The 24231-nt window shown below is 44.7% G+C and overlaps 1 protein-coding gene across 1 annotated transcript; it reads left to right on the plus strand.

Moving 5' to 3' along the window:
• The first annotated feature begins 2204 nt into the window (after positions 1–2204).
• rheb (Ras homolog, mTORC1 binding) lies at positions 2205–24231 on the plus strand. The gene is made up of 8 exons (XM_034183231.1): positions 2205–2491; positions 5715–5786; positions 8234–8301; positions 12297–12379; positions 12482–12538; positions 12643–12690; positions 13025–13106; positions 23427–24231. Exons 1-8 carry the CDS (start codon positions 2440–2442, stop codon positions 23517–23519), a joined length of 555 nt encoding a protein of 184 aa, XP_034039122.1. The 5' UTR covers positions 2205–2439; the 3' UTR covers positions 23520–24231.

The raw sequence follows: 24231 nt of genomic DNA on the forward strand, positions 1-24231 counted from the left end.
CACAGAAGCAGGAAAGATAAGGAGGGAGGGAGAAGAGAAAAGTGCGTCCGTCTCGGCCGAGTGCAAGCTGGCAATCTTGCACAGATCACAGACATGACACAAAACTAAAGTCATTTCAAATGGCAACTTTCTGGCTTTAAGAAACACTATAAGAAATCAAGAAAAAAAATTGTGCCAGTCAGTAACGGTTACTTTTTTAGACCAAGCAGAGGGAAAAAAATATGGACTCACTCAATTCTGAGGAATAAATTATGGAATCACCCTGTAAACTTTCATCCCCAAAACTAACACCTGCATCAAATCAGATCTGCTCGTTAGTCTGCATCTAAAAAGGAGTGATCACACCTTGGAGAGCTGTTGCACCAAGTGGACTGACATGAATCATGGCTCCAACACGAGAGATGTCAATTGAGACAAAGGAGAGGATTATCAAACTCTTAAAGGAGGGTAAATCATCACGCAATGTTGAAAAAGATGTTGGTTGTTCACAGTCAGCTGTGTCTAAACTCTGGACCAAATACAAACAACATGGGAAGGTTGTTAAAGGCAAACATACTGGTAGACCAAGGAAGACATCAAAGCATCAAGACAGAAAACTTAAAGCAATATGTCTCAAAAATCGAAAATGCACAACAAAACAAATGAGGAACGAATGGGAGGAAACTGGAGTCAACGTCTGTGACTGAACTGTAAGAAACTGCCTAAAGGAAATGGGATTTACATACAGAAAAGCTAAACGAAAGCCATCATTAACACCTAAACAGAAAAAACAAGGTTACAATGGGCTAAGGAAAAGCAATCGTGGACTGTGGATGACTGGATGAAAGTCATATTCAGTGATGAATCTCGAATCTGCATTGGGCAAGATGATGATGCTGGAACTTTTGTTTGGTGCTGTTCCAATGACATTTATAAAGATGACAGCCTGAAGAGAACATGTAAATTTCCACAGTCATTGATGATATGGGGCTGCATGTCAGGTAAAGGCACTGGGGAGATGGCTGTCATTACATCATCAATAGATGCACAAGTTTACGTTGATATTTTGGACACTTTTCTTATCCCATCAATTGAAAGGATGTTTGGGGATGATGAAATCATTTTTCAAGATGGTAATGCATCTTGCCATAGAGCAAAAACTGTGAAAACATTCCTTGCAAAAAGACACATAGGGTCAAAGTCATGGCCTGCAAATAGTCCGGATCTTAATCCAATTGAAAATCTTTGGTGGAAGTTGAAGAAAATGGTCCATGACAAGGCTCCAACCTGCAAAGCTGATCTGGCAACAGCAATCAGAGAAAGTTGGAGCCAGATTGATGAAGAGTACTGTTTGTCACTCATTAAGTCCATGCCTCAGAGACTGCAAGCTGTTATAAAAGCCAGAGGTGGTGCAACAAAATACTAGTGATGTGTTGGAGCTTTCTTTTGTTTTTCATGACTCCATAATTTATTCCTCAGAATTGAGTGATTCCATATTTTTTTCCTCTGCTTGGTCTAAAAAAGTAACCGTTACTGACTGCCACAATTTTTTTTCCTGATTTCTTGTAGTGTTTCTTAAAGCCAGAAAGTTGCCATTTGAAATGACTTTAGTTTTGTGTCATGTCTGTGATCTGCTTTTTTTCTACAAAATTAAACAACTGAATGAACATCCTCCGAGGCCGGTGATTCCATAATTTTTGCCAGGGGTTGTACATTCAATTGAAGGCTCCTTTTGAAAATGGGGTCAATACACTACATGCCATTTGTAAAGTGGTGACATTTCAGTATACAAATACACCGTATACCAGTGTTTTACTATAGACGTAATTTCAAGACTTCCTCATTCTCAGTCCCACCGCAAAACCGTACACCTACTTAACATAAGCCACATTTATTTTGTTCTTTTTAAAAAAATAATAATAATTTTAAGAACATTCATGTTGTTTGTTTCCGTTCATTACAACATGATGTTTTATCGACAATTTAGAAATGTAAGAAAAATAAAAAATGAACTCAAACGCATGAATGACATTCCTCCCGACCACCCAGCGCGTCCCACTGCGCGTATCAGCCAATCACCTTTCAGGCCCTGTGCGCCATATCGTCGGACGTACAGCTATTTCACCCAATCACAGCGTTACAACAGGCATCACTGCCCGCCTTCGCGCTTTGCCGAGCCAATCCGAAAGCGGCGGTAATTACTAATTCATAACATAGCAAAGGGGAGTGACGCAGTTATTGTAGATGTACAGATACTCCACGCGTCCTCACGTGAGCTGAAAACTGCGGTTTGATTTCCCACTTTAAGCGCACATCCGGTCCGATCCGCGGCTGAGATCGAGGGCTTCTTCATACATTCGGGGCTGGATGTCGGATCTGTGCGCGCCCTGACTTTGGATGCCATTCCGCCCGGAGGCTGCGGGAAAACCCGAGGACTGGATGTAAGAACCAGCAGGAGATATGCCGCAGCCCAAATCACGAAAAATCGCCATCCTCGGGTACAGATCCGTAGGTGAGTCCAGATCATATCTCCGCAGGGGCCTCAGACCAGGTCCCGGCGGCCTCCGGGATCTATTTAAGTCCGCGGCGGGAGCGGCTCGCGCCTCCTGCCGCCGCGCCGCGGACTTACATTCTGCTCATCAGCGCCACCAGGTGAGACACAAAAATAAATAAAGCCCTCCGGCTGAAACGATCGAGGTCCTGCGCGCTTCTTTCTGGGTCCAAGCGAGGCCTCGCGTGCGAGCAGAGGAGAGAAATAAAGGAAAAGCTTTTTCACGTGTGGACTGTTGATGCCATCCGCGCTCGCGCGTTGGTCATGTTACGTTAAACAGGAAGCAAAAATGCGCGTTTGTAAGAATGTGTGACGGCACGTGGGGCCTGGCGCAGTGTACACACACACACTCCAAAAATACTCCTCATATCATACTCAAAGTATGTGATGAAATGTGATATACAGATATATTGATTAGAATATCACAATCATTGTGGATTAAGCTGCTTTTTTGGGAATCCCCCCTCCCCCCATATAAAAAAAATACTTCACATTTCTTGATAAATTTAAATTAATTGATTGGTTTTATTGAGCCTCCAATAGGAGAGAATTAAACATCTTATGCATTATAAAATCATAACATTCACATGGATGAAATACAAAAATACATAGACAAGACAAAAATGTGACGTTGACTAGAATGGTAACATATTAAGAACAGTACAAGCGTTAGGGTTCAAATTTAGTAAAAGTTGACAAACAATTTGTCAATCCATCATTAAACAACAAACAGTTGGAGTAAGCGGTTGAAGATGAGTGTGTCATCGGCATACCTCTCATCAAATACATATTTAACAAGAGATATTCTGTATTTTCAGCATGTTTGACTAGTATTGGTGATAAGGTTACTCATATTAGAATAATCACATATGGTGGGTTCAACCACCTGCAGCTCATCGTATCTGAGACAAAGGAGCTGGTGGACTTCAGAAGACGGAAGACCTGTCCGAACCCAGTTACCATCAGTGGAGCTGAGGTGGACAAGTACCTGGGTGTCCACATAAACAACAAACTGGACAGGACTGTAAACACAGATGCTGTGTATAAGAAAGGTCAGAGTCGACTCTACTTCCTCAAGGAAGCTCAGATCTGTCAATGACTGCAGAAACATGTTGCAGATGTTTTATCACTCTATGGTCTCCAGCATCATCTTCTGCTCTGTAGTGTGCTGAGGCAGCAGGCTGACATGAACAGACTCAAGTTCATCAGGAGAGCTAGCACTGTCCTGGGGTGGAGCTGGAGTCTGCGGTGGAGGTGTCAGAGAGGAGGATGCTGAGGAAGCTGCTCAGCATCCTGGACAACATCTCCCACCCCCTGCTTGCCACACTGACTTCCTGTCAGAGCACCTTCAGTTGTAGACTGAGACCACTGAGGTGCACCACAGAACGCCACAGGAGGTCTTTCCTATCTGTGCCAGTCCGACCGTATAACTCCTCCCCCTTTTGCAGAATGAACACATAATGAACAGAGTTATTCAGGGACTCAGAGTTATTGTGCAATATTGTCGAACATCTTGTGCAAATGCCTTCCCGTCATTTCGTATAAATTTGTTGTAGTTATTGTAAAAAATATATCAAAAATGTTCACTGTCAACTGTTTTGGTACTCTGACAAAATAGTTTCCTTTGGGATAAATATAGTTGATCTCATAAGTGTAAATTCAACAAGTACACTGAAAAAACAGAATGTTTGAACCAACTTTAAAAAAGTGTTACAATTTATAAAAAAAAAAACCTGAATGAATTAAGTTGTTTGAACTTAAGTTTGTAAGTTAGAGTTGATTTAACTTTCAGGCTTAAGTTCAAACAACTTAATTCATTCAGGTTTTTACAAATTGTAACACTTTTTTAAGTTGGTTCAAACATTCTCTTTTTTCAGTGTATCAAAACTAGCTGCCTGCGAACCCGATCTAAAAATATTCTTCAATATCCAGAGAAGTTGCAATGTTGTTCACTCTCAAGTCATTAAGTACAGGTGTATTATGACAGTATTCAACTGCGATTGTATCTTTTCTCCAGACCTTAAGGAAGGACTATATGTACACAGTCAAACACAGGCTTATTGCTGTGTTCCAGACTTAAAGTAATCTATAAAATCTCCCAAACAACAAGCGCTAACTGTTTTAGTAGGTTTCTTTAGTCATAGCATTTATGAAATGTACATTGATGAATAAAAATGTACTTTATACTTTACGACATAGGTGTCAAACTGATTCCAGAAAGGGCCAGGAGGGTGCAGGTTTTCTTTGTAACCACCAACTCCAGCAGGTAATTTCACTGATGAACATCACTTTGAGCAGGTGGGAAGAGTTCATCAGTGAAATCACCTGCTGGAGTTGGTGGTTACAAAGAAAACCTGCACCCTCTTGGTCCTTTCTGGAATCACTTTAACACCTATGCTTTACGATCACAGTCAATACATTTGTCTATATTGAATCATTAGTCTTTCCAAAGAGCAATTATTGAGAAAATATGCAGAAACAAGGTCCTTATAAATAACATACCATATTTTCCGGAGTACAAGTTGCAACTTTTTCTGTATTATCAGCTCTGTTGTAATGTGTGTTTTATTACTGGCTTTTATTATTTTATTATTAGAATTTAGTTGCTTTGGTGCCTTGATTCCTGGGAAAGTCTGATATAAATAGTCATTATAATTAGTAACAAATGTGTGATTTGTCAGCATATAATTTGCACCCAAGTATAAGTCGCAGGATTTACCAAACTACTAAAAAATAAATAAATAAAAGGTGACTTACACCCTGGAAAATACTTTACTTTTATTTAACCCAGTTGCAGTTCATAAGTGGTGAATGCAGTCATTGTTTTGCTGTGTTACTGTTTCCTTATTGATGGTTTTTAAATACCATCCATCCTTTATCGGGTTGCATAAATTTTTGTTGCTATTGTAGTACCATTTGTGGCCACTAAGCCAGACAGCACATCGAACGTTTTCAAATAAAACTAAAATACAAATTTCAGCTTGACAGAATTCTCAATATTAAATTTTGAACATCCTTCTTTTTTATATATATGTTTTGCCTTTTTGTCAATAAAATAACATTAAAAACACATTTTAAAAACTTTCACCAAGCTTAATTTGCACAGATTATTTTGTTTTGTTTTGTTTTTTTTATTTTTACATCTGAATGACTCCTGTGTCTAATAGTCATTTCTGTTTTGCAGGAAAGTCTTCTTTGACAATTCAGTTTGTGGAAGGCCAGTTTGTTGACTCCTATGACCCAACAATAGAAAACAGTAAGTGTGCACATGTGTGGCGTCACATTGTATCTCCTGTGGATTTATTATGAATTTTGTTATGTTATTGGCCGTGCATCATTTTGGTGTGAATATACAGAGCTCTTCATGAAATTCTATTGTACCTGTATTCATGGAAAATGTCCACTAGGTGGAGATATTACTCAATGTCAAGAACCTTGAGTACAGGCTGCTGTAGGACTTGATGATCACCAACCTGTTGCCTATATTAGTAGATATTACAACATACTTTATTTTGCATGTTGTAAAGGTCACAGGGGGTTGGACGTTGTGTAGTTGATTATGCCCTTGTAAAATTCCCCATACTGATACCTGGATCAGTTCTGATAGTTCGAGTGGGCTCAAAAGTCTTATTTATGCTCCAGTTACTTACATAACAGATGTTTAGTGGATGAAACAATGGAAGAATCATACAGATGGTGAAACAAGTATGAAACTTGGAGAAAACATTCACATTCAAATATTGTTTTTTTCTTCTTCTTCTTTATATGAGGTAAATAGAAATCCAATTCATTTTTCAGGATGGTGGCCAAATTTCCAGCCAGAATTCCAGTTTTCCCATGTGTCTGAAGATTATTGATGGATTTGGGTGAATATTTGGTCTGTTTTTTCCCCCCTAAAATCCTAAACCTGATTTTTGCATTAATTACATATCTCTCCAGAGACTTTTTTGTGTCTCTAAGATTATTATCATGTATGGCACAGCACTTTTTCAGCATAAATTAACATTTTATTTTCTCTAGTAGGACAGGCACAAAAATGTTTTATTTGCAGTAATATACTATAGAAATTAGGAGTAGCTCCACAATACAATCTATATCACGATTCACGTATTGTAATTTGATATATTTCATGATTGCGGTAAATGTTTAACACTAAAAAACTAATTATTCTGAAGTATAAATTGTAACCTTTGATGTCATCTGTTTCCTATTTCTATATTTTATAAATCACATCAGATCATTATGTCTGTCATGTAGTAGCTGACTTTTCATGGTATCAGAATACGCATTCGATATGTTTGTCACAATGCATGATGTATCGTTCCAACCCCTTAATATTAATACTTGGTATTAAAACTGGACAAAAATTACAAAAGGTCCATTTTCATTTAGACATGACAGGTTTGCAATGACATTTTTTTTAAATAAAGAAAAAAATTATTATTTAATTAAAAATAAAATAGTTATACACAGTTACAATATAAACTACATTAAATTTAGTGGTTGGACTGGTAACTATTTTAATGGGTGACATTTATTTCAGTACACTAAAAAACATTTACCTCCAGAGGATGTCTTAATTTTATTTTACTAGTTTAGGAGGCCCTGCGACTTGTACTTGGGTGCAGTTTATATACTGAAAACTCGTGAGTTTGTTATACCAATAGTAAGAAGTACACATCAACAATGAACACATATCCAAAATTAATGAGCTGATACTGAAAAAAGTGTGACTTATACTCTGGAAAACATGGCAAATAGAAACTAATATAATAATTTAAAGTTCAGGTATTTTGTTTCTTTCATGAGTTATGTCAGATTTTGATTTTTGCCATTGCTGAAGGCAGCCATTTTGAATTAATTTTTTTTTTCTCTCTGAGCTCATCAGTTAATTTGGATTATCCTGACGTGAATGTTCTTGCCATGTTTCATGCTTGCAGCATTATTTGAGCGATTCTCCTCAAAATCAGCATTTAGCTGTTCTTCTCGTTTAGAAAATTTCCACTAGGTGGCACTGCAGACTCGTGGAAATTTCTCACAATATAAAACATGGCAACAGTCGAAGAAGTCATTGTATTTCTACCAAAAAAAGAAAGCAAAGCGACAGCAGCAGTGTTGATGGTGGCGGTCTGTGCCGCCGCTCATGTTCTTCTTTGCATCCTTTTGCTCCGTTTTTGGCGTTAAGCATAAGTGAACCTTAAGGATCCCCAAATAAAAAAAAAAACTCTTGGCCAGTCTGAGAGTCCGCGTGAGCGCCGCAGCAGTGTTCGGAGGCTCATAAACTGGAACCAGGCAACGCAGTTAATCAGCCTCCTTGTTCCCAGACACTCCTGAGATTTGAGTCTAAACTGTACCTGTGGGCTGTTGGTGTTGTGTCCTCGCACCACCCGCCAGGAGGCCACGTGTGCTGCGCCTATAAATAATCCTGGAATGGTTCAGGTAAAGCGGTGTGTCAGCGTTATCACAGAAACCTGCTGCAGGCGCTGCAGGAAGACCATCAGCAGGCAATTAATTAATTAATTAATTTCAATCAAACATTGGTGTTTCTGTGCTAGACAGTCTCAGGACGTCCACATCCTCCTGCAGGGCTCCATAACCCAGTCTGGACACTTGTCGCTGTTTTGCTCACTTTATATTTGTTCATTCCATCTGTTCAAATGTTTGTTTTTATGCTATTTTCTTTTTCTTTTTCCTGACCTGCAGCATTTATAAAAATGATCACAATAAATGGACAAGAGTACCATCTTCAGCTGGTAGACACAGCGGGACAGGTACGACACAATACACACTGGATGTCCTGCTGTGGACAAACATATAGGAGACAATCTCATCACACTGTACATGACAACTCATTTGATACTTACACCATAAGTGTCTCCTGGGTAAGATTTTAGGGTTTCTTGGTACATATATTCATGAGAATGGTGGGGGGGGGGGTTGTATTTTAAACACAATAACTCGGTAAAACATTACAAGGTATAGACCTTTAAAATTTAAATTCTCAGTATCCCTGAGGAGTAGATGCGTCATTAGATTTTAAGGTCGGAGGGATTTTTTTTCTAATGAGCATTTTCTCATGAACAGTATACGAGGTCTGTTAGAAAAGTATCAGACCTTTTTTTTTTTCCCAAAAACCTGATGGATTTGAATCACGTGTGCTTGCACGAGCAAACCTTGAACTTATTCACGCCTGTCGATTGCGTCATTTGCTGGTAAGCAGCCTTTGTGTGAGGTTTTGTGCAATGCGCTCGGCGGATTTTCATTGCAAGGAAAAGACGAAATGACTGGAGCAGCACCGCATCAAATTTTGCCAGAAACTGGGCGACAGCCAGGTGGAAACCATTCGGAAGATTCAGGCGGCTTTCGGTGACTTTTCAGTTTTGTGACTATCCGAGAAATTGTGGAAGAGGTGGGCATGTCACAGCATGTCCTGTTAGACTTCAACACAGAGGCGCTTTTGCTCCGCCGTCAGCAGCTTCGGCATGAATTTCACCGCCACTCTTTTCATGGCTTGATCTTCTGTCACAGTGGAATGTGCCAAAAAAGTGCTGATGTCCACCTCTTCCGCAATTTCTCGGATAGTCACACGACGGTCCCGCATCACCACAGCGTTCACTTTGAAATGATCTGGTCATTTCAGCATGTTGATGGCCGACCGGAGCGCGGCTCGCTCTCCACCATTGTGCGGCTGTCTTTAAACCGGTTGTACCGCTCCTTAATCTGTGTCATGCCCACAGGATCGTCACCAAAAGCCGTCTGAATCTTCCGAATGGTTACCACCTGGCTGTCGCCCAGTTTCTGGCAAAATTTGATGTAGTAGCGCTGCTCCAGTCATTCCGTCTTTTTCCTTGCAATGAAAATCCGACGAGAGCACAACACACGTCCTCACACAAAGGCTGCTTACCAGCAAATGATGCAATCAACAGGCATGAAAAAATTCACGCATGTGCACGAAGGTTCAAGGTTGGCTCTTGCAAGCACACGTGATTCAAATCCATCAGGTTTTGCAAAAAAAAGTCTGATACTTTTCTAACAGACCTCGTATGATGGACACTTGATGCTTACACCATAGGTACCCTCCTGTGGAGTAAATGACGTGACAACAGCCTTAAGGCCTTTTTGTGTGTCTCCTACTCCGTGGTTAAGCTATCGCTTCAATGCAGTCGTAAACCTTTCGAAGTTTTCCGTCGGGGTTGGTGGGTGTCGCAATGCAATTCACCACCAGAATAGTAGGGGGCATGACTTTTCTTTGTTTTGTTTGTTTGTTTGTTTGTTTTTTTGTAAAGACTGGCCTACTATCCCATTTAAGTCATTGATTGTAAAACCAGAGAAGTGAGATTCAGGAAATGATGTAATTAGCAGACCAGTCACAGCTCATGCAGCCTCCATCCTCTCAACATGTAGTTATCATTTTTGGGAGGTGCCTGTCACACTACAAAGAGGGACACAGAAGGGGTTCTCAACAACGCAGAGAGCGCTACGTGGCTACAGAGTTGTGGATATGGAACAGCATAAATTGGATTTATCTTTGCCAGTATTCACTGAATGTGCAGGAAAAATGTCTGTTTTTTCCCAGTAAATTCTGGTGTGCATCAGGGATGTGTTGTGGCTCCTATTCTGTTCAGTGCTTGCATGGACTGGGGGTTTGGTAGAGTTGTGGAAACCAGTGTCTTTGTAGAAGACAATAAATCAGTGGATGTTCGGATTGCTGCATTTGAGATGCTGAGGCAGGAGGAATCAGAGTATCTATACTTGCAATTATCCTGGATCAAGATTACGATCCAGGCTTTCAATGATGCATCAGCGGCACTCACAAATCCAGTCACTCCAGTTCCTCATTCATATCAGGTGCTGTAATCAAGGCATCCGTTGATTCCACAAAGACCACAGCATCGTCTGCAAAATGAAGCACACCAAAAAAGCTACACTGGTCACTGAACTCTACAAACTTATGTAGCACCCAGTCCATGCAAGGCCTGAACAAAGTAGAAGCCCAAACGCACCCTTAGTGATCACCAGAATTCCCTGACCCAAACACATGAACCAAAAGCATTGCTAAAATCTTCGTAGGCTGCAAAGAAAACCTGTTATAGTGATGACTGCCAGAGCTTGGATGCAGTTGACTTTTTGGGAGTGAAACCAGTCTTCTCTGGTCGCCGAGCTGAAAGCAACTGACACTGAATCATCCCTCAATCCGTCCTTTATAAGTACCTTGCGTGGCATGGAGAGCAGGGTAATAACCTTGTAGTTGTTGCAATCCCCCTCTACCCCCTCAAAAAAATTCTACCAGGGAGGCACAACAAGCACCTTCTCCCAGTCTGTTGGGGTGACATCTGTCTAGAACTAAATGATCTCCACCCACCTGAAGGAGCCGCTAGAACTCTGGAAACAGCGATATCCACCATCCTGGCACTGGGATCACCCTTAGACAACCAGGTTCAATGTCAAACTGTCATAGTGTTTTGAGGAATGCAGGGCTTTGATTCCTCTGTAAACAGGCCAAGGGTTACTAGTCCACAGATGGGGTGTCACCAACTCAGACTCCTCCAATACGTGCCGTGTTACCACGTCTCGATACGCAACAGTTGGTTTTCTGGGATTGTCTTCAACCCGTGTATTATGATCCCTGTGGATGATGTTCAGAGTGCCCTCTGCGCTGAAACGCCTCCTCCTGTGAACATTGATCACTCTGATGCAATACCTGGTAGCTTTCAGGGTCTTGTTGCAAAAGAACTCCCACATGCCATTCAGGCCATTTTTCATGTTGCCAATTCCTTCCTGTTGTTGAAATCTAGTCAGATTTAGTCTGAAACAACAAGTGTACTGTGGTCATAATTTCAAACCAGGTGGTACACCTGTAGACCCTGCAGTTCTGCAGCAGTGTCTAACATCTTCAACTTCATCAACAGTGCTGGAACCAGGATCTGGCAACTCTTCACCTCTGACATTTTGCAAAGTCAACAAGCATTGAGCCATTTACATTATTTTTGCCAGATCATTGGGGGCACAGTTTCTCTTCTCGGATTAATCTGTAACCTCCTAACGGGAACAAACATCATTTTGAGGCTTACAAATATTTTTGATTGGAGTGTTTTTTTTTAAATGGTAGTAGCAGATAGAAGAACTCGATTTAGTGGAAGCTAACAGGGCTATTCCACAATACGCCATTCTAGTACGACCGTCCTCGATCCACAAAAGTACAGATGTGCAATCTGCCCGAAAATGAAAGAAAGGAGCTCAAACTGTTCAGCTATGAACAAAAACTGTGACAAACGCTGCTTCGGCTTCAAATTTTTACCCCGATGGTACTCGATCAAACATGTTTCAAGCCGTAGTCACTATGAATACTTCATTTAAAGAAGTTCAGACATGATTGAAACTGTTAAGACTATGAATACAGCAAAGTTACTGTGTACTATCAACGATTTTTGAAAATTGGAATGAAATTTTTGAACAGTTCAGAAATTGGATCCTGATTTCAAATCTGCTGCCGACGACAGCTGTAACCAAGTTTGTCCAAGATTGACAGAGATGGATCCAGAAGTTACTGTGATGCTTCAGATTTGCTATTTGGGACTAAACTGTGGAATAACCCCATAAGTGGCTGTTAGCTTATTCACTGAACTGTGCGGGTTCTAACATTGTAAAATCTGGTATATTGAACCTCGGCAGCACTCTTACGAGGGCTCTTCTGCTTTTTGAAGACATTTGATGGTTTTAATGGTAACAGTACAAACGGGCATCTTCACCTTCTCTGCTTTTCCAGGATGAATATTCCATCTTCCCTCAGACTTACTCCATAGATATTAACGGCTACATTCTGGTCTACTCAGTTACATCTAATAAAAGGTACATTATATTACTGATAAATGAATATCTCTCGAGCCTTGAATTCATCATGGACCAGTGAAGCTCACTGAGAAGAACCTGTTGCTCCTCTCTCCCCTCCAGCTTTGAAGTTGTACAGGTTATCCACGAAAAGTTGTTGGACATGGTGGGAAAAGTTCAGTGAGTACTGGTTGCTCTTATGTGGCTGACAAAAGGTGATCAAACATACATGTAAAACACACGTGATGTAACTAAATGTGCTGCTTACTGTCCCTCACATGCAGAGTACCAATCATGCTGGTTGGAAACAAGAATGACCTTCATATGGAGCGGTACGTTTGTCTACGGATTACGTGTCAGCAGGTTTTTTATATATATATATATATATATATATATATATATATATTTGGTTTAAATGTCTTTCCCTTTTGCAGTTAGCAGCAGAAATAACACGTTTGTGATGGCAAAATGAAATGAACAATGTTAATGATTAAATGAAGGAGGGCGGCGTCTATATCTGCATGGTTCTTGTTTCCGGGTCAATAGATTGTTTATAAGACATGTACGTATACATAGTTTCACTCTGCAGGTTAGTCCCAGTTGATGCTGCAGCCATGCTCTGACATATTTATGTTTCACCATCACACACTTACCCTGTTTCTGCAGAGTAATCAGTTGTGAAGAAGGAAAAGCATTAGCCGAATCCTGGAATGCCGCCTTCATGGAGTCCTCCGCTAAAGAGAACCAGGTAGAAATCATCTGTTTATTTTGGGCTTTTCTACTCTTATAAAAATCCTACAAAAAAAAAAAAAAACATCACATTAAAATAACCAAATTCATAAAGATTTAGAACTCAAAAAATTGCAATTCAATCAATCAATCAATTTTATTAATATAGCGCCAAATCACAACAAACAGTTGCCCCAAGGCGCTTTATATTGTAAGGCAAGGCCATACAATAATTACAGAAAAACCCCAACGGTCAAAACGACCCCCTGTGAGCAAGCACTTGGCGACAGTGGGAAGGAAAAACTCCCTTTTAACAGGAAGAAACCTCCAGCAGAACCAGGCTCAGGGAGGGGCAGTCTTCTGCTGGGACTGGTTGGGGCTGAGGGAGAGAACCAGGAAAAAGACATGCTGTGGAGGGGAGCAGAGGTCAATCACTAATGATTAAATGCAGAGTGGTGCATACAGAGCAAAAAGAGAAAGAAACACTCAGTGCATTATGGGAACCCCCCAGCAGTCTAAGTCTATAGCAGCATAACTAAGGGATGGTTCAGGGTCACCTGATTCAGCCCTAACTATAAGCTTTAGCAAAAAGGAAAGTTTTAAGCCTAATCTTAAAAGTAGAGAGGGTGTCTGTCTCCCTGATCCGAATTGGGAGCTGGTTCCACAGGAGAGGAGTCTGAATGCTGAAGGCTCTGCCTCCCATTCTACTCTTACAAACCCTAGGAACTACAAGTAAGCCTGCAGTCTGAGAGCGAAGCGCTCTATTGGGGTGATATGGTACTATGAGGTCCCTAAGATAAGAAGGGACCTGATTATTCAAAACCTTATAAGTAAGAAGAAGAATTTTAAATTCTATTCTAGAATTAACAGGAAGCCAATGAAGAGAGGCCAATATGGGTGAGATATGCTCTCTCCTTCTAGTCCCCGTCAGTACTCTAGCTGCAGCATTTTGAATTAACTGAAGGCTTTTCAGGGAACTTTGAGGACAACCTGATAATAATGAATTACAATAGTCCAGCCTAGAGGAAATAAATGCATGAATTAGTTTTTCAGCATCACTCTGAGACAAGACCTTTCTAATTTTAGAGATATTGCGTAAATGCAAAAAAGCAGTTCTACATATTTGTTTAATATGCGCTTTGAATGACATATCCTGATCAAAAATGACTCCAAGATTTCTCACAGTATTACTAGAGGTCAGGGTAATGCCATCCAGAGTAAGGATCTGGTTAGACACCATGTTTCTAAGATTTGTGGGGCCAAGTACAATAACTTCAGTTTGATCTGAGTTTAAAAGCAGGAAATTAGAGGTCATCCATGTCCTTATGTCTGTAAGACAATCCTGCAGTTTAGCTAATTGGTGTGTGTCCTCTGGCTTCATGGCTAGATAAAGCTGGGTATCATGTTGTGTGGGCCGCCAGAAGAGGAGGTACTGCTGGCCCACCACCAGAGGGCGCCCTGCCTGAAGTGCGGGCTTCAGGCAAGAGATGGCGCTGCCGCCGTGGACACAGCCGGGGGTGACAGCTGTCGCTCATTACCTCTTGACAGCTGTCACCCATCTACTCAACATCATCTCACTCCATAAAGACCAGACGTCATCTCCACCTCGTTGCCGAGATATCATACTTCATAGGAGGTAATACTCTCAGCCTTTTTGTGAGATTTGTAACACTGTTATTGTGAGAATTTGCAGGAGAACCGGTCGTTTGTGAGGAGGCTGTGCAAGACGGCGCTCCTTTTCAGCTGAGACCGCTGCAACATATTGAATGAGAGGTGGAGGTGGCATTCCCACCGTTGTTGTTACTGGGTGTACACACACCCACACTTGACTGTCTTTGTTCTTCGCCAGCAGTACCAGATCCGACAGTCGGGGACAGTGATCACCTGGGAATTCGGGACTTGGCGGCTCCAGTATTCACCAGGTTCTGGGGCGGGGGAAATCGTGTGGTTCCGGCTCTTCTCAGGACAGACGTCTTCTATCCTCGAGCCTGCCCACACGTCACCTCTGTGTATTGACTGTTATGATATTCTGTGATTGTATGTTCGTTGTGCACATTCACAACATTAAATTGTTACTTTTTGGCTCATCTATTGACCGTTCATTTGCGCCCCCTGTTGTGGGTCCGTGTCACTACACTTTCCCAACATATCATCTGCGTAACAATGAAAATTTAAGCAATGCTGTCTAATAATACTGCCTAAGGGAAGCATGTATAAAGTGAATAAAATTGGTCCTAGCACAGAACCTTGTGGAACTCCATAATTAACCTTAGTCTGTGAAGATGATTCCCCATTTACATGAACAAATTGTAATCTATTAGATAAATATGATTCAAACCACCGCAGCACAGTGCCTTTAATACCTATGGCATGCTCTAATCTCTGTAATAAAATTTTATGGTCAACAGTATCAAAAGCAGCACTGAGGTCTAACAGAACAAGCACAGAGATGAGTCCACTGTCTGAGGCCATAAGAAGATCATTTGTAACCTTAACTAATGCTGTTTCTGTACTATGATGAATTCTAAAACCTGACTGAAACTCTTCAAATAGACCATTCTTCTGCAGATGATCAGTTAGCTGTTTTACAACTACCCTTTCAAGAATTCTTGAGAGAAAAGGAAGGTTGGAGATTGCCTATAATTATCTAAGATAGCTGGGTCAAGTGATGGCTTTTTAAGTAATGGTTTAATTACTGCCACCTTAAAAGCCTGTGGTACATAGCCAACTAATAAAGATAGATTGATCATATTTAAGATCGAAGCATTAAATAATGGTAGGGCTTCCTTGAGCAGCCTGGTAGGAATGGGGTCTAATAGACATGTTGATGGTTTGGATGAAGTAACTAATGAAAATAACTCAGACAGAACAATCTGAGAGAAAGAGTCTAACCAAATACCGGCATCACTGAAAGCAGCCAAAGATAACGATACGTCTTTGGGATGGTTATGAGTAATTTTTTCTCTAATAGTTAAAATTTTATTAGCAAAGAAAGTCATGAAGTCATTACTAGTTAAAGTTAAAGGAATACTCGGCTCAATAGAGCTCTGACTCTGTCAGCCTGGCTACAGTGCTGAAAAGAAACCTGGGGTTCTTATTTTCTTCAGTTAGTGATGAGTAGTGAGATGTCCTAGCTTTACTGAGGGCTTTTTTATAGAGCAACAGACTCTTTTTCCAGGCTAAGTGAAGATCTTCTAAATTAGTGAGACGCCATTTCCTCTCCAACTTACGGGTTATCTGCTTTAAGCTGCGAGTTTGTGAGTCATACCACGGAGTCAGGCACTTCTGATTTAAAGCTCTCTTTTTCAGAGGAGCTACAGCATCCAAAGTTGTCTTCAATGAGGATGTAAAACTATTGACGAGATACTCTATCTCACTTACAGAGTTTAGGTAGCTACTCTGCACTGTGTTGGTATATGGCATTAGGGAACATAAAGAAGGAAACATATCCTTAAACCTAGTTACAGCACTTTCTGAAAGACTTCTAGTGTAATGAAACTTATTCCCCACTGCTGGGTAGTCCATCAGAGTAAATGTAAATGTTATTAAGAAATGATCAGACAGAAGGGAGTTTTCAGGGAATACTGTTAAGTCTTTAATTTCTATACCATAAGTCAGAACAAGATCTAAGATATTAAAGTGGTGGGTGGACTCATTTACATTTTGAGCAAAGCCAATTGAGTCTAATAATAGATTAAATGCAGTGTTGAGGCTGTGTTGCACAAGTTGTCACAGGTGCATCAAGTGAAACTACAGAAGCCAAGAAATTCCAGGTTGTTTCTCGGAAGGTGCGTGTTACAAACTGGAGCTGAGATTTGACCTGTTGTCTAGTGTAGCTGTGATGCACCAAACAGAAGTTACAGTATGCACAGGGAGGTTCATAAATATTTGGACAGTGGTTTTTTAAATTATTATTTATTTTACTTCTGGACGCCCTCCAGAGGTCAAGATATACACCGTCCTATTTTCACAGGGCATAAGCAGTTGGACAAACTGGATGCAAGGATTGCTCTTAATAGAAATCAACACTTTTACAGCCAGTTTTCTTAAGACACCTCGGGATGACACATAAGGATTTCTAAGTCACTGAATATGTTTTGGACTTCATTTATATCAATCATTAAGAAATACAAACAGTATGGAACTATACAATAAATCTGTGTGGAGTCACAAGTCCTTAAAAATTGTTATCGTGCGAAAAAGAGAAAAGTGAGGGAAGCCACCAAGACACTTCTGTGGCTGTGATTGGAGGAACTGTACAGAGTGCAGCTTTTGATTGTGACACAGCTTCACGATGGAGCGACACAGAGACAGGTTTTCCGAAAAGAAGATGTAAAATTTCTGCTACAGTTTGGCAAAAAGGAGGGTAGAGCCCAGATTTGAGCTGTTTTCCTTATGAAAATCCTCCTTTGTGCCTCTCTACCATGACGTTCTGTGATGCAACAGATATAGTTTCTGTTGGGAAGGTGTCGTAGCACGGACCCACAACAGGGGGCGCAAATGAACGGACAATGAGTAAGCCAAAAGGTAACAATTTAATGTTGTGATAATACACAACGAAACGTGCAGTAATCTTCACAGTCAATAAACACCAGGTGACGTGTGGGCAGGCTCGAAGATAGAAGACCCCCAATGAGAGAGAAGCCGCGTCCCACATGGCTTCCACCACCAACGGTCTGAAGAACACCGGAGCCACCAAGTCCCGAGTCCCCAGGTGGCCTCTGTCTTCGGTTGTCGACCCTGGTACTGCTGGCAGAAAGCAGAGATATGATGTGTGAGTGTGAGTCCGCACACTCAGTAATTCACAGTCCAAACAGTTAGGAGGGAGCACCTCCACCTCCAAATCACACACACTCGTGCAGCTCCTGGTCAACCACTTATCTGAGATGGGGTGTGAGGCGAAGCCGTCGCTGTCACACCAAACGCCAATCCTCCAGATAAGGCAACACTCCAGGAAAATGGCTGCAATAGAAGTTCAAGTTATTACACACACAGTGTTAGTCATCAGAGAAATTACCTTGGTACTGGTAGTCGATTTCTCGGCGAGGAGGTGGAGTTGCAGTCCGGCTTTTATGGTGGTGATGATGATGAACGAGTGACAGCTGGTGCAGGGGATGAATGACAGCTGTCACTTCTTCTGGGTCTGGCGCCCTCTCGTGCTTGGAGCCCGCACTCCAAGCAGGGCGCCATCTGGTGGTGGTGGGCCAGCAGTACCTCCTCTTCAGCGGCCCACACAACAGGACCCCCCCCTCAACGGGCGCCTCCTGGCATCCGACCAGGCTTGTCCGGATGTCTTGTGTAGAAATCGTCCAGGAGGGCCGGGTCCAGGATGAAGCTCCTCTTCAGCCAGGAGCGTTCTTCAGGTCCATACCCCTCCCAGTCCACCAGACATTGGAAACCCCGGCCCTTACGACGGACGTCCAGGAGCCTGCGGACTGTCCAGGCAGGCTCCCCGTCAATGAGCCGGGCAGGAGGCGGCGTAGGTCCCGGAGTACAGAGGGGCGAGGTGTGGTGTGGCTTGAGACGGGAAACATGAAAGACAGGGTGAATCCGCAGTGAAGCCGGGAGTTGAAGCTTCACTGCGGCCGGGTTGATGATCTTGAGGATCTTAAAGGGTCCAATGAATCTGTCTTTCAACTTTGGGGAGTCGACACACAAAGGGATGTCCTTGGTCGAGAGCCACACCTCCTGCCCGGGCTGGTATGTGGGGGCCGGGGAACGCCGGCGGTCCGCATGGGCCTTGGCCCTCGTCCGGGCCTTTAACAGGGCAGAGCGGGCGGCCCGCCACACCCGGACCGAGGGCACACCGACCTCCACCAGCGGGAACAATGGGGGCTGGTACCCCAAACATGCCTCAAAAAGGGAGAGGCCGGTAGCAGACGAAACTTGGCTGTTGTGGGCATACTCGATCCAGGCCAGATGGTGACTCCAGGCCGCTGGATGCGCGGAGGTGACACATCGAAGGGCCTGCTCCAACTCCTGGTTGGCCCGCTCTGCCTGGCCGTTTGTCTGGGGGTGGTACCCGGACGAGAGACTCACGGTGACCCCCAGCTCCTTGCAGAAACTTTTCCACACCTGTGAAGAGAACTGGGGACCACGATCTGAAACGATGTCCGATGGTATCCCATGCAGCCGCATGACGTGGTGGACCAGGAGGTCTGCCGTCTCCTGGGCCGTCGGGAGCTTCCGGAGGGCCACGAAGTGGGCCGCCTTGGAGAACCGGTCCACTATCGTGAGAATCACGGTGTTGCCCTGGGACGGCGGGAGGCCCGTGATGAAATCCAGGCCGATGTGAGACCAGGGGCGATGAGGCACTGGCAGGGGTTGGAGGAGTCCCGTCGTCCTCCGATGGTCTGCCTTGCCCCTGGCGCAGATGGTACAGGCCTGGACGTAGTCCCGGACGTCGGTTTCCAGGGACGCCCACCAGAAGCGCTGCTGGACTACTGCCACGGTCCTACGCACTCCGGGATGACAGGAGAGCTTGGACCCGTGACAGAAGTCCAATACGGCAGCTCTTGCCTCTGGTGGGACGTACAGTCTGTTCTTGGGGCCAGTCCTCGGGTCCGGGCTCCTTGTCAGGGCCTCCCGGACGGTCTTCTCCACGTCCCAGGTGAGGGTGGCCACGACAGTGGACTCGGGGATGATGGTCTCGGTGGGGTTCGACAGCCCCGCTTTGGCTTCTTCGTGCACCCGGGACAATGCATCTGATTTTTGGTTCTTGGTCCCGGGGCGATACGTGATCTGGAAGTCAAAGCGCCCGAAGAACAGAGACCAGCGGGCTTGCCTGGGGTTCAGCCGCTTGGCGGTCCGGATGTACTCCAGGTTCCGATGGTCCGTGAAAACCGTGAAGGGCAACGATGCCCCCTCCAGCAGGTGTCTCCACTCTTCAAGAGCCTACTTCACCGCAAGAAGTTCCCGATTGCCGACGTCATAGTTCCGTTCAGCTGGGGTCAACCTGCGGGAATAAAAGGCACAAGGATGGAGAACTTTATCAGCCTCCACGCTCTGGGACAGCACGGCTCCTATCCCTGAGTCAGAGGCGTCCACTTCTACTATGTACTGGCGATCAGGATCAGGCTGCACCAGAACCGCCGTTTCAACTCCTGGAACGCGGCTTCGCACCGATCCGACCAGGCGAAGGGGACCTTGGTGGAGGTCAGGGCAGTCAGGGGGCTAACTACCTGACTGTAACCTTTAATGAACCTCCTGTAGAAATTTGCAAAGCCGAGGAACTGCTGTAGTTTCCTGCGGCTTGTTGGTTGGGGCCAATCTCTCACCGCCGCAACCTTAGCTGGATCAGGGGCGACGGAGTTGGAGGAGATGATGAACCCCAGGAAGGACAAAGAAGTGCGGTGGAACTCGCACTTCTCGCCCTTCACAAACAGCCGGTTCTCCAACAACTGCTGTAGGACCTGACGTACATGCTGGACATGGGTCTCAGGGTCCGGGGAAAAGATGAGTATATCGTCCAGATATACGAAGACGAACCGATGCAGGAAGTCCCGCAAGACGTCATTTACCAAAGCTTGGAACGTCGCGGGGGCGTTAGTGAGGCCGAACGGCATGACCAGGTACTCAAAATGACCTAACGGGGTGTTGAATGCCGTCTTCCATTCGTCTCCCTTCCGGATCCGAACCAGGTGGTACGCGTTTCTAAGATCCAATTTCGTAAAGATTTGGGCTCCATGCAGGGGCGTGAACACTGAATCCAACAGAGGTAACGGGTATCGGTTGCGAACCGTGATCTCGTTCAGCCCTCTGTAATCAATGCATGGACGGAGTCCGCCGTCTTTTTTACCCACAAAAAAGAAACCAGCACCCATCGGGGAGGTGGAGTTCCGGATCAGCCCGGCAGCTAAGGAGTCCCGGATGTAGGTCTCCATTGATTCGCGTTCTGGACGTGAGAGGTTGTACAACCTACTGGACGGGTACTCAGCGCCCGGGACCAAATCGATGGCGCAATCATACGGTCGGTGCGGGGGAAGAGTGAGCGCCAGATCTTTGCTGAAAACGTCAGCAAGATCATGGTACTCCTTTGGCACCGCCGATAGATTGGGGGGAACTTTGACCTCCTCATTAGCCGTAGTGCCGGGAGGAACCGAGGATCCTAAACACTCCCGGTGGCAGGTTTCGCTCCACTGCGTGACAACCCCGGACGGCCAATCTATCCAGGGATTGTGCTTCACCATCCATGGAAAGCCCAAAATCACTCGGGAGGTAGATGGTGTTACATGGAACACTATCTCCTCCCTGTGATTCCCAGACACAACCAAAGTCACTGGTTGTGTCTGATGTGTGATTAATGGAAGCAGGGTGCCATCTAGTGCTCGCACCTGCAATGGTGCCGGCAGAGCCACCAGGGGGAGCCCTACTTCCTTTGCCCATCTGCTGTCCAGCAAATTCCCTTCCGACCCCGTGTCTACCAGTGCTGGGGCGTGAAGGGTTAAATCCCCACAAAGGATTGTTACTGGGATTCGTGCAGATTTGCGGGGTTTTCCCGCGTGTGTGTTATGGCCCACCCTTAGCCCAGTTTCTAAGGACGGGCGTTGTAGTTTGACCGTTTAGGGCAGTCCTTCTGCATGTGCTCACAAGAGCCGCAGACAAAACACTCCCCGCGGGCCAGCCTCCTTTGTCTGACATTTGTTTTCACTTTGGCCCTGCTCGTGTCCATAGCCTCCTCAGCAGGGGGAGCTGTAGCCACACGGGGCTCTCTGGCAGTGAAGCGTGGGGGCGACGTCACCTTGTCGGAACCGGAAGGGGGAGGGATGGCTCGTGCCCGGTCATGCCCCCCGGCCTGCTCCCGACGATGCTCGTTTAAACGGTTGTCTAAGCGTATAACTAAATCGACAAGCCCGTCAAAATCCCGCGGTTCCTCCTTAGCCAGTAGGTGCTCCTTAAGGACCGGGGACAGTCCATTTACAAAGGCGGTGCGGAGCGCAACGTTATTCCAGCCGGACCTCGCTGCCGCGATGCGGAAGTCGACTGCATACTCGGCTGCGCTACGGCGCCCCTGTCTCATTGACAGCAGCACGTTCGAAGCGATCTCGCCTCTGTTGGGATGATCAGACACTTGTTTGAACTCCCGTACAAACCCAGTATAAGACGTTAGGAGCCGTGAATTCTGCTCCCAAAGCGCCGTAGCCCAGGCGCGTGCCTCTCCTCGAAGCAGATTAATAACATAAGCTACCCGGCTAGCGTCTGATGCGTACATGACAGGGCGCTGTGAAAAGACGAGCGAACACTGCATGAGGAAGTCTGCGCACGTCTCAACACAGCCCCCGTACGGTTCCGGAGGGCTTATGTATGCTTCAGGGGACGATGGGGGGGTTCGTTGAACGACCAGTGGAACGTCTGATACAGGCCCAGGACCAGCCAGAGGAGTGGCTGCAGCAGCGCCCTGATCGCCGAGAAATCCTGTTGGGAAGGTGTCGTAGCACGGACCCACAACAGGGGGCGCAAATGAACGGACAATGAGTAAGCCAAAAGGTAACAATTTAATGTTGTGATAATACACAACGAAACGTGCAGTAATCTTCACAGTCAATAAACACCAGGTGACGTGTGGGCAGGCTCGAAGATAGAAGACCCCCGACGAGAGAGAAGCCGCGTCCCACACGGCTTCCACCACCAACGGTCTGAAGAACACCGGAGCCGCCAAGTCCCGAGTCCCCAGGTGGCCTCTGTCTTCGGCTGTCGACCCTGGTACTGCTGGCAGAAAGCAGAGATATGATGTGTGAGTGTGAGTCCGCACACTCAGTAATTCACAGTCCAAACACAGTTAGGAGGGAGCACCTCCACCTCCAAATCACACACACTCGTGCAGCTCCTGGTCAACCACTTATCTGAGATGGGGTGTGAGGCGAAGCCGTCGCTGTCACACCAAACGCCAATCCTCCAGATAAGGCAACACTCCAGGAAAACGGCTGCAATAGAAGTTCAAGTTATTACACACACAGTGTTAGTCATCAGAGAAATTACCTTGGTACTGGTAGTCGATTTCTCGGGGAGGAGGTGGAGTTGCAGTGATGAACGAGTGACAGCTGGTGCAGGGGATGAATGACAGCTGTCACTTCTTCTGGGTCTGGCGCCCTCTCGTGCTTGGAGCCCGCACTCCAAGCAGGGCGCCCTCTGGTGGTGGTGGGCCAGCAGTACCTCCTCTTCAGCGGCCCACACAACAGTTTCACCATGAACAGTTTCTCCACTCACACCAGCAGAAACCTGTAACTCCTTCAGAGTTATCTTGGGATTCTTGATGGCTTCTCTCACAAGTCTCCTTCATGTACAGTCACTCAGTTTTTGAGAACTTCCCACTCACTCTCTTTCTCTCTCTCTCCTACAGACAGCAGTGGAGGTTTTCCGGAGGATGATCCTGGAGGCAGAGAAGATGGATGGCGGCGTGCAGCCAGGAAAAACGTCCTGCTCCGTGATGTAGAGCCGCCTAATCAACACACAGGACACTGCACTGGGATATCCCATTACTTGAAGGCTAGCTGCCAGATCTCCTCCACCTCAGCTGACTCCCGCTCCTCCCCCACAGGATTCTAAATATCCAACAGTGTCTATTTATGGCTCTGATTCCACTGTTATTTATCAGTATTTCTCATTCCCTCTTTTTCTCTTTGTGTTAGATTTTTGAGGAAGAAAAAAACATGAAAACCCGGATGAGTGGTGGTTTTCCTTTCCATTTCCCACCTTCCACCTGTCTTCCCTCTCCGACGTGCTCGGCACTGATGCAGATGTCTTTTGGGTGTATCAGAAAAAATGTTGCTCTTTTGCCCAGTAACGATGATAACCAGAGATAGTGCTTAATGCGTCTTAGTTTCACATTATACAGCTTCAATATATCGGCTCCGAGCTCATCTCCGTGTAAATAAGTGATAAGAGAACCGCCGTGTCGGCCGCGCACGCGCTCCCGGAATGGATATGTTAACGTGCACGTTTCTTCTGATACATCAGTTGGCTGTTTTGGTTTCTCTGATATATTCCATCTTTTTCTACTTTGTCTCCATTCCACTGTCCCCCTGTTTGTTTCTGCAGCAGTTACTGTCAGCCAAAAACGAAAACTCTGCATCCATTTTCTAATGTTGAAAATGTTGTACAAATGTTTTTGATTGTAATCATTAAAGCAAAAAGTGGTTATGTAC

This window comes from Thalassophryne amazonica, chromosome 12, assembly GCF_902500255.1.
Source record: "Thalassophryne amazonica chromosome 12, fThaAma1.1, whole genome shotgun sequence".
Classification (NCBI taxonomy): Eukaryota; Metazoa; Chordata; class Actinopteri; order Batrachoidiformes; family Batrachoididae; genus Thalassophryne; species Thalassophryne amazonica.

What these genes read in the sequence shown, in the direction of transcription:
- rheb (XM_034183231.1), top strand. Translation starts at nt 2,440, where the DNA reads ATGCCGCAGCCCAAATCACGAAAAATCGCCATCCTCGGGTACAGATCC. An exon ending in TGACCCAACAATAGAAAACA is followed by an intron (nt 5,787 to 8,233) that starts GTAAGTGTGCAC and finishes CCTGACCTGCAG; the next exon opens with CATTTATAAAAATGATCACA. An exon ending in TGGTAGACACAGCGGGACAG is followed by an intron (nt 8,302 to 12,296) that starts GTACGACACAAT and finishes CTGCTTTTCCAG; the next exon opens with GATGAATATTCCATCTTCCC.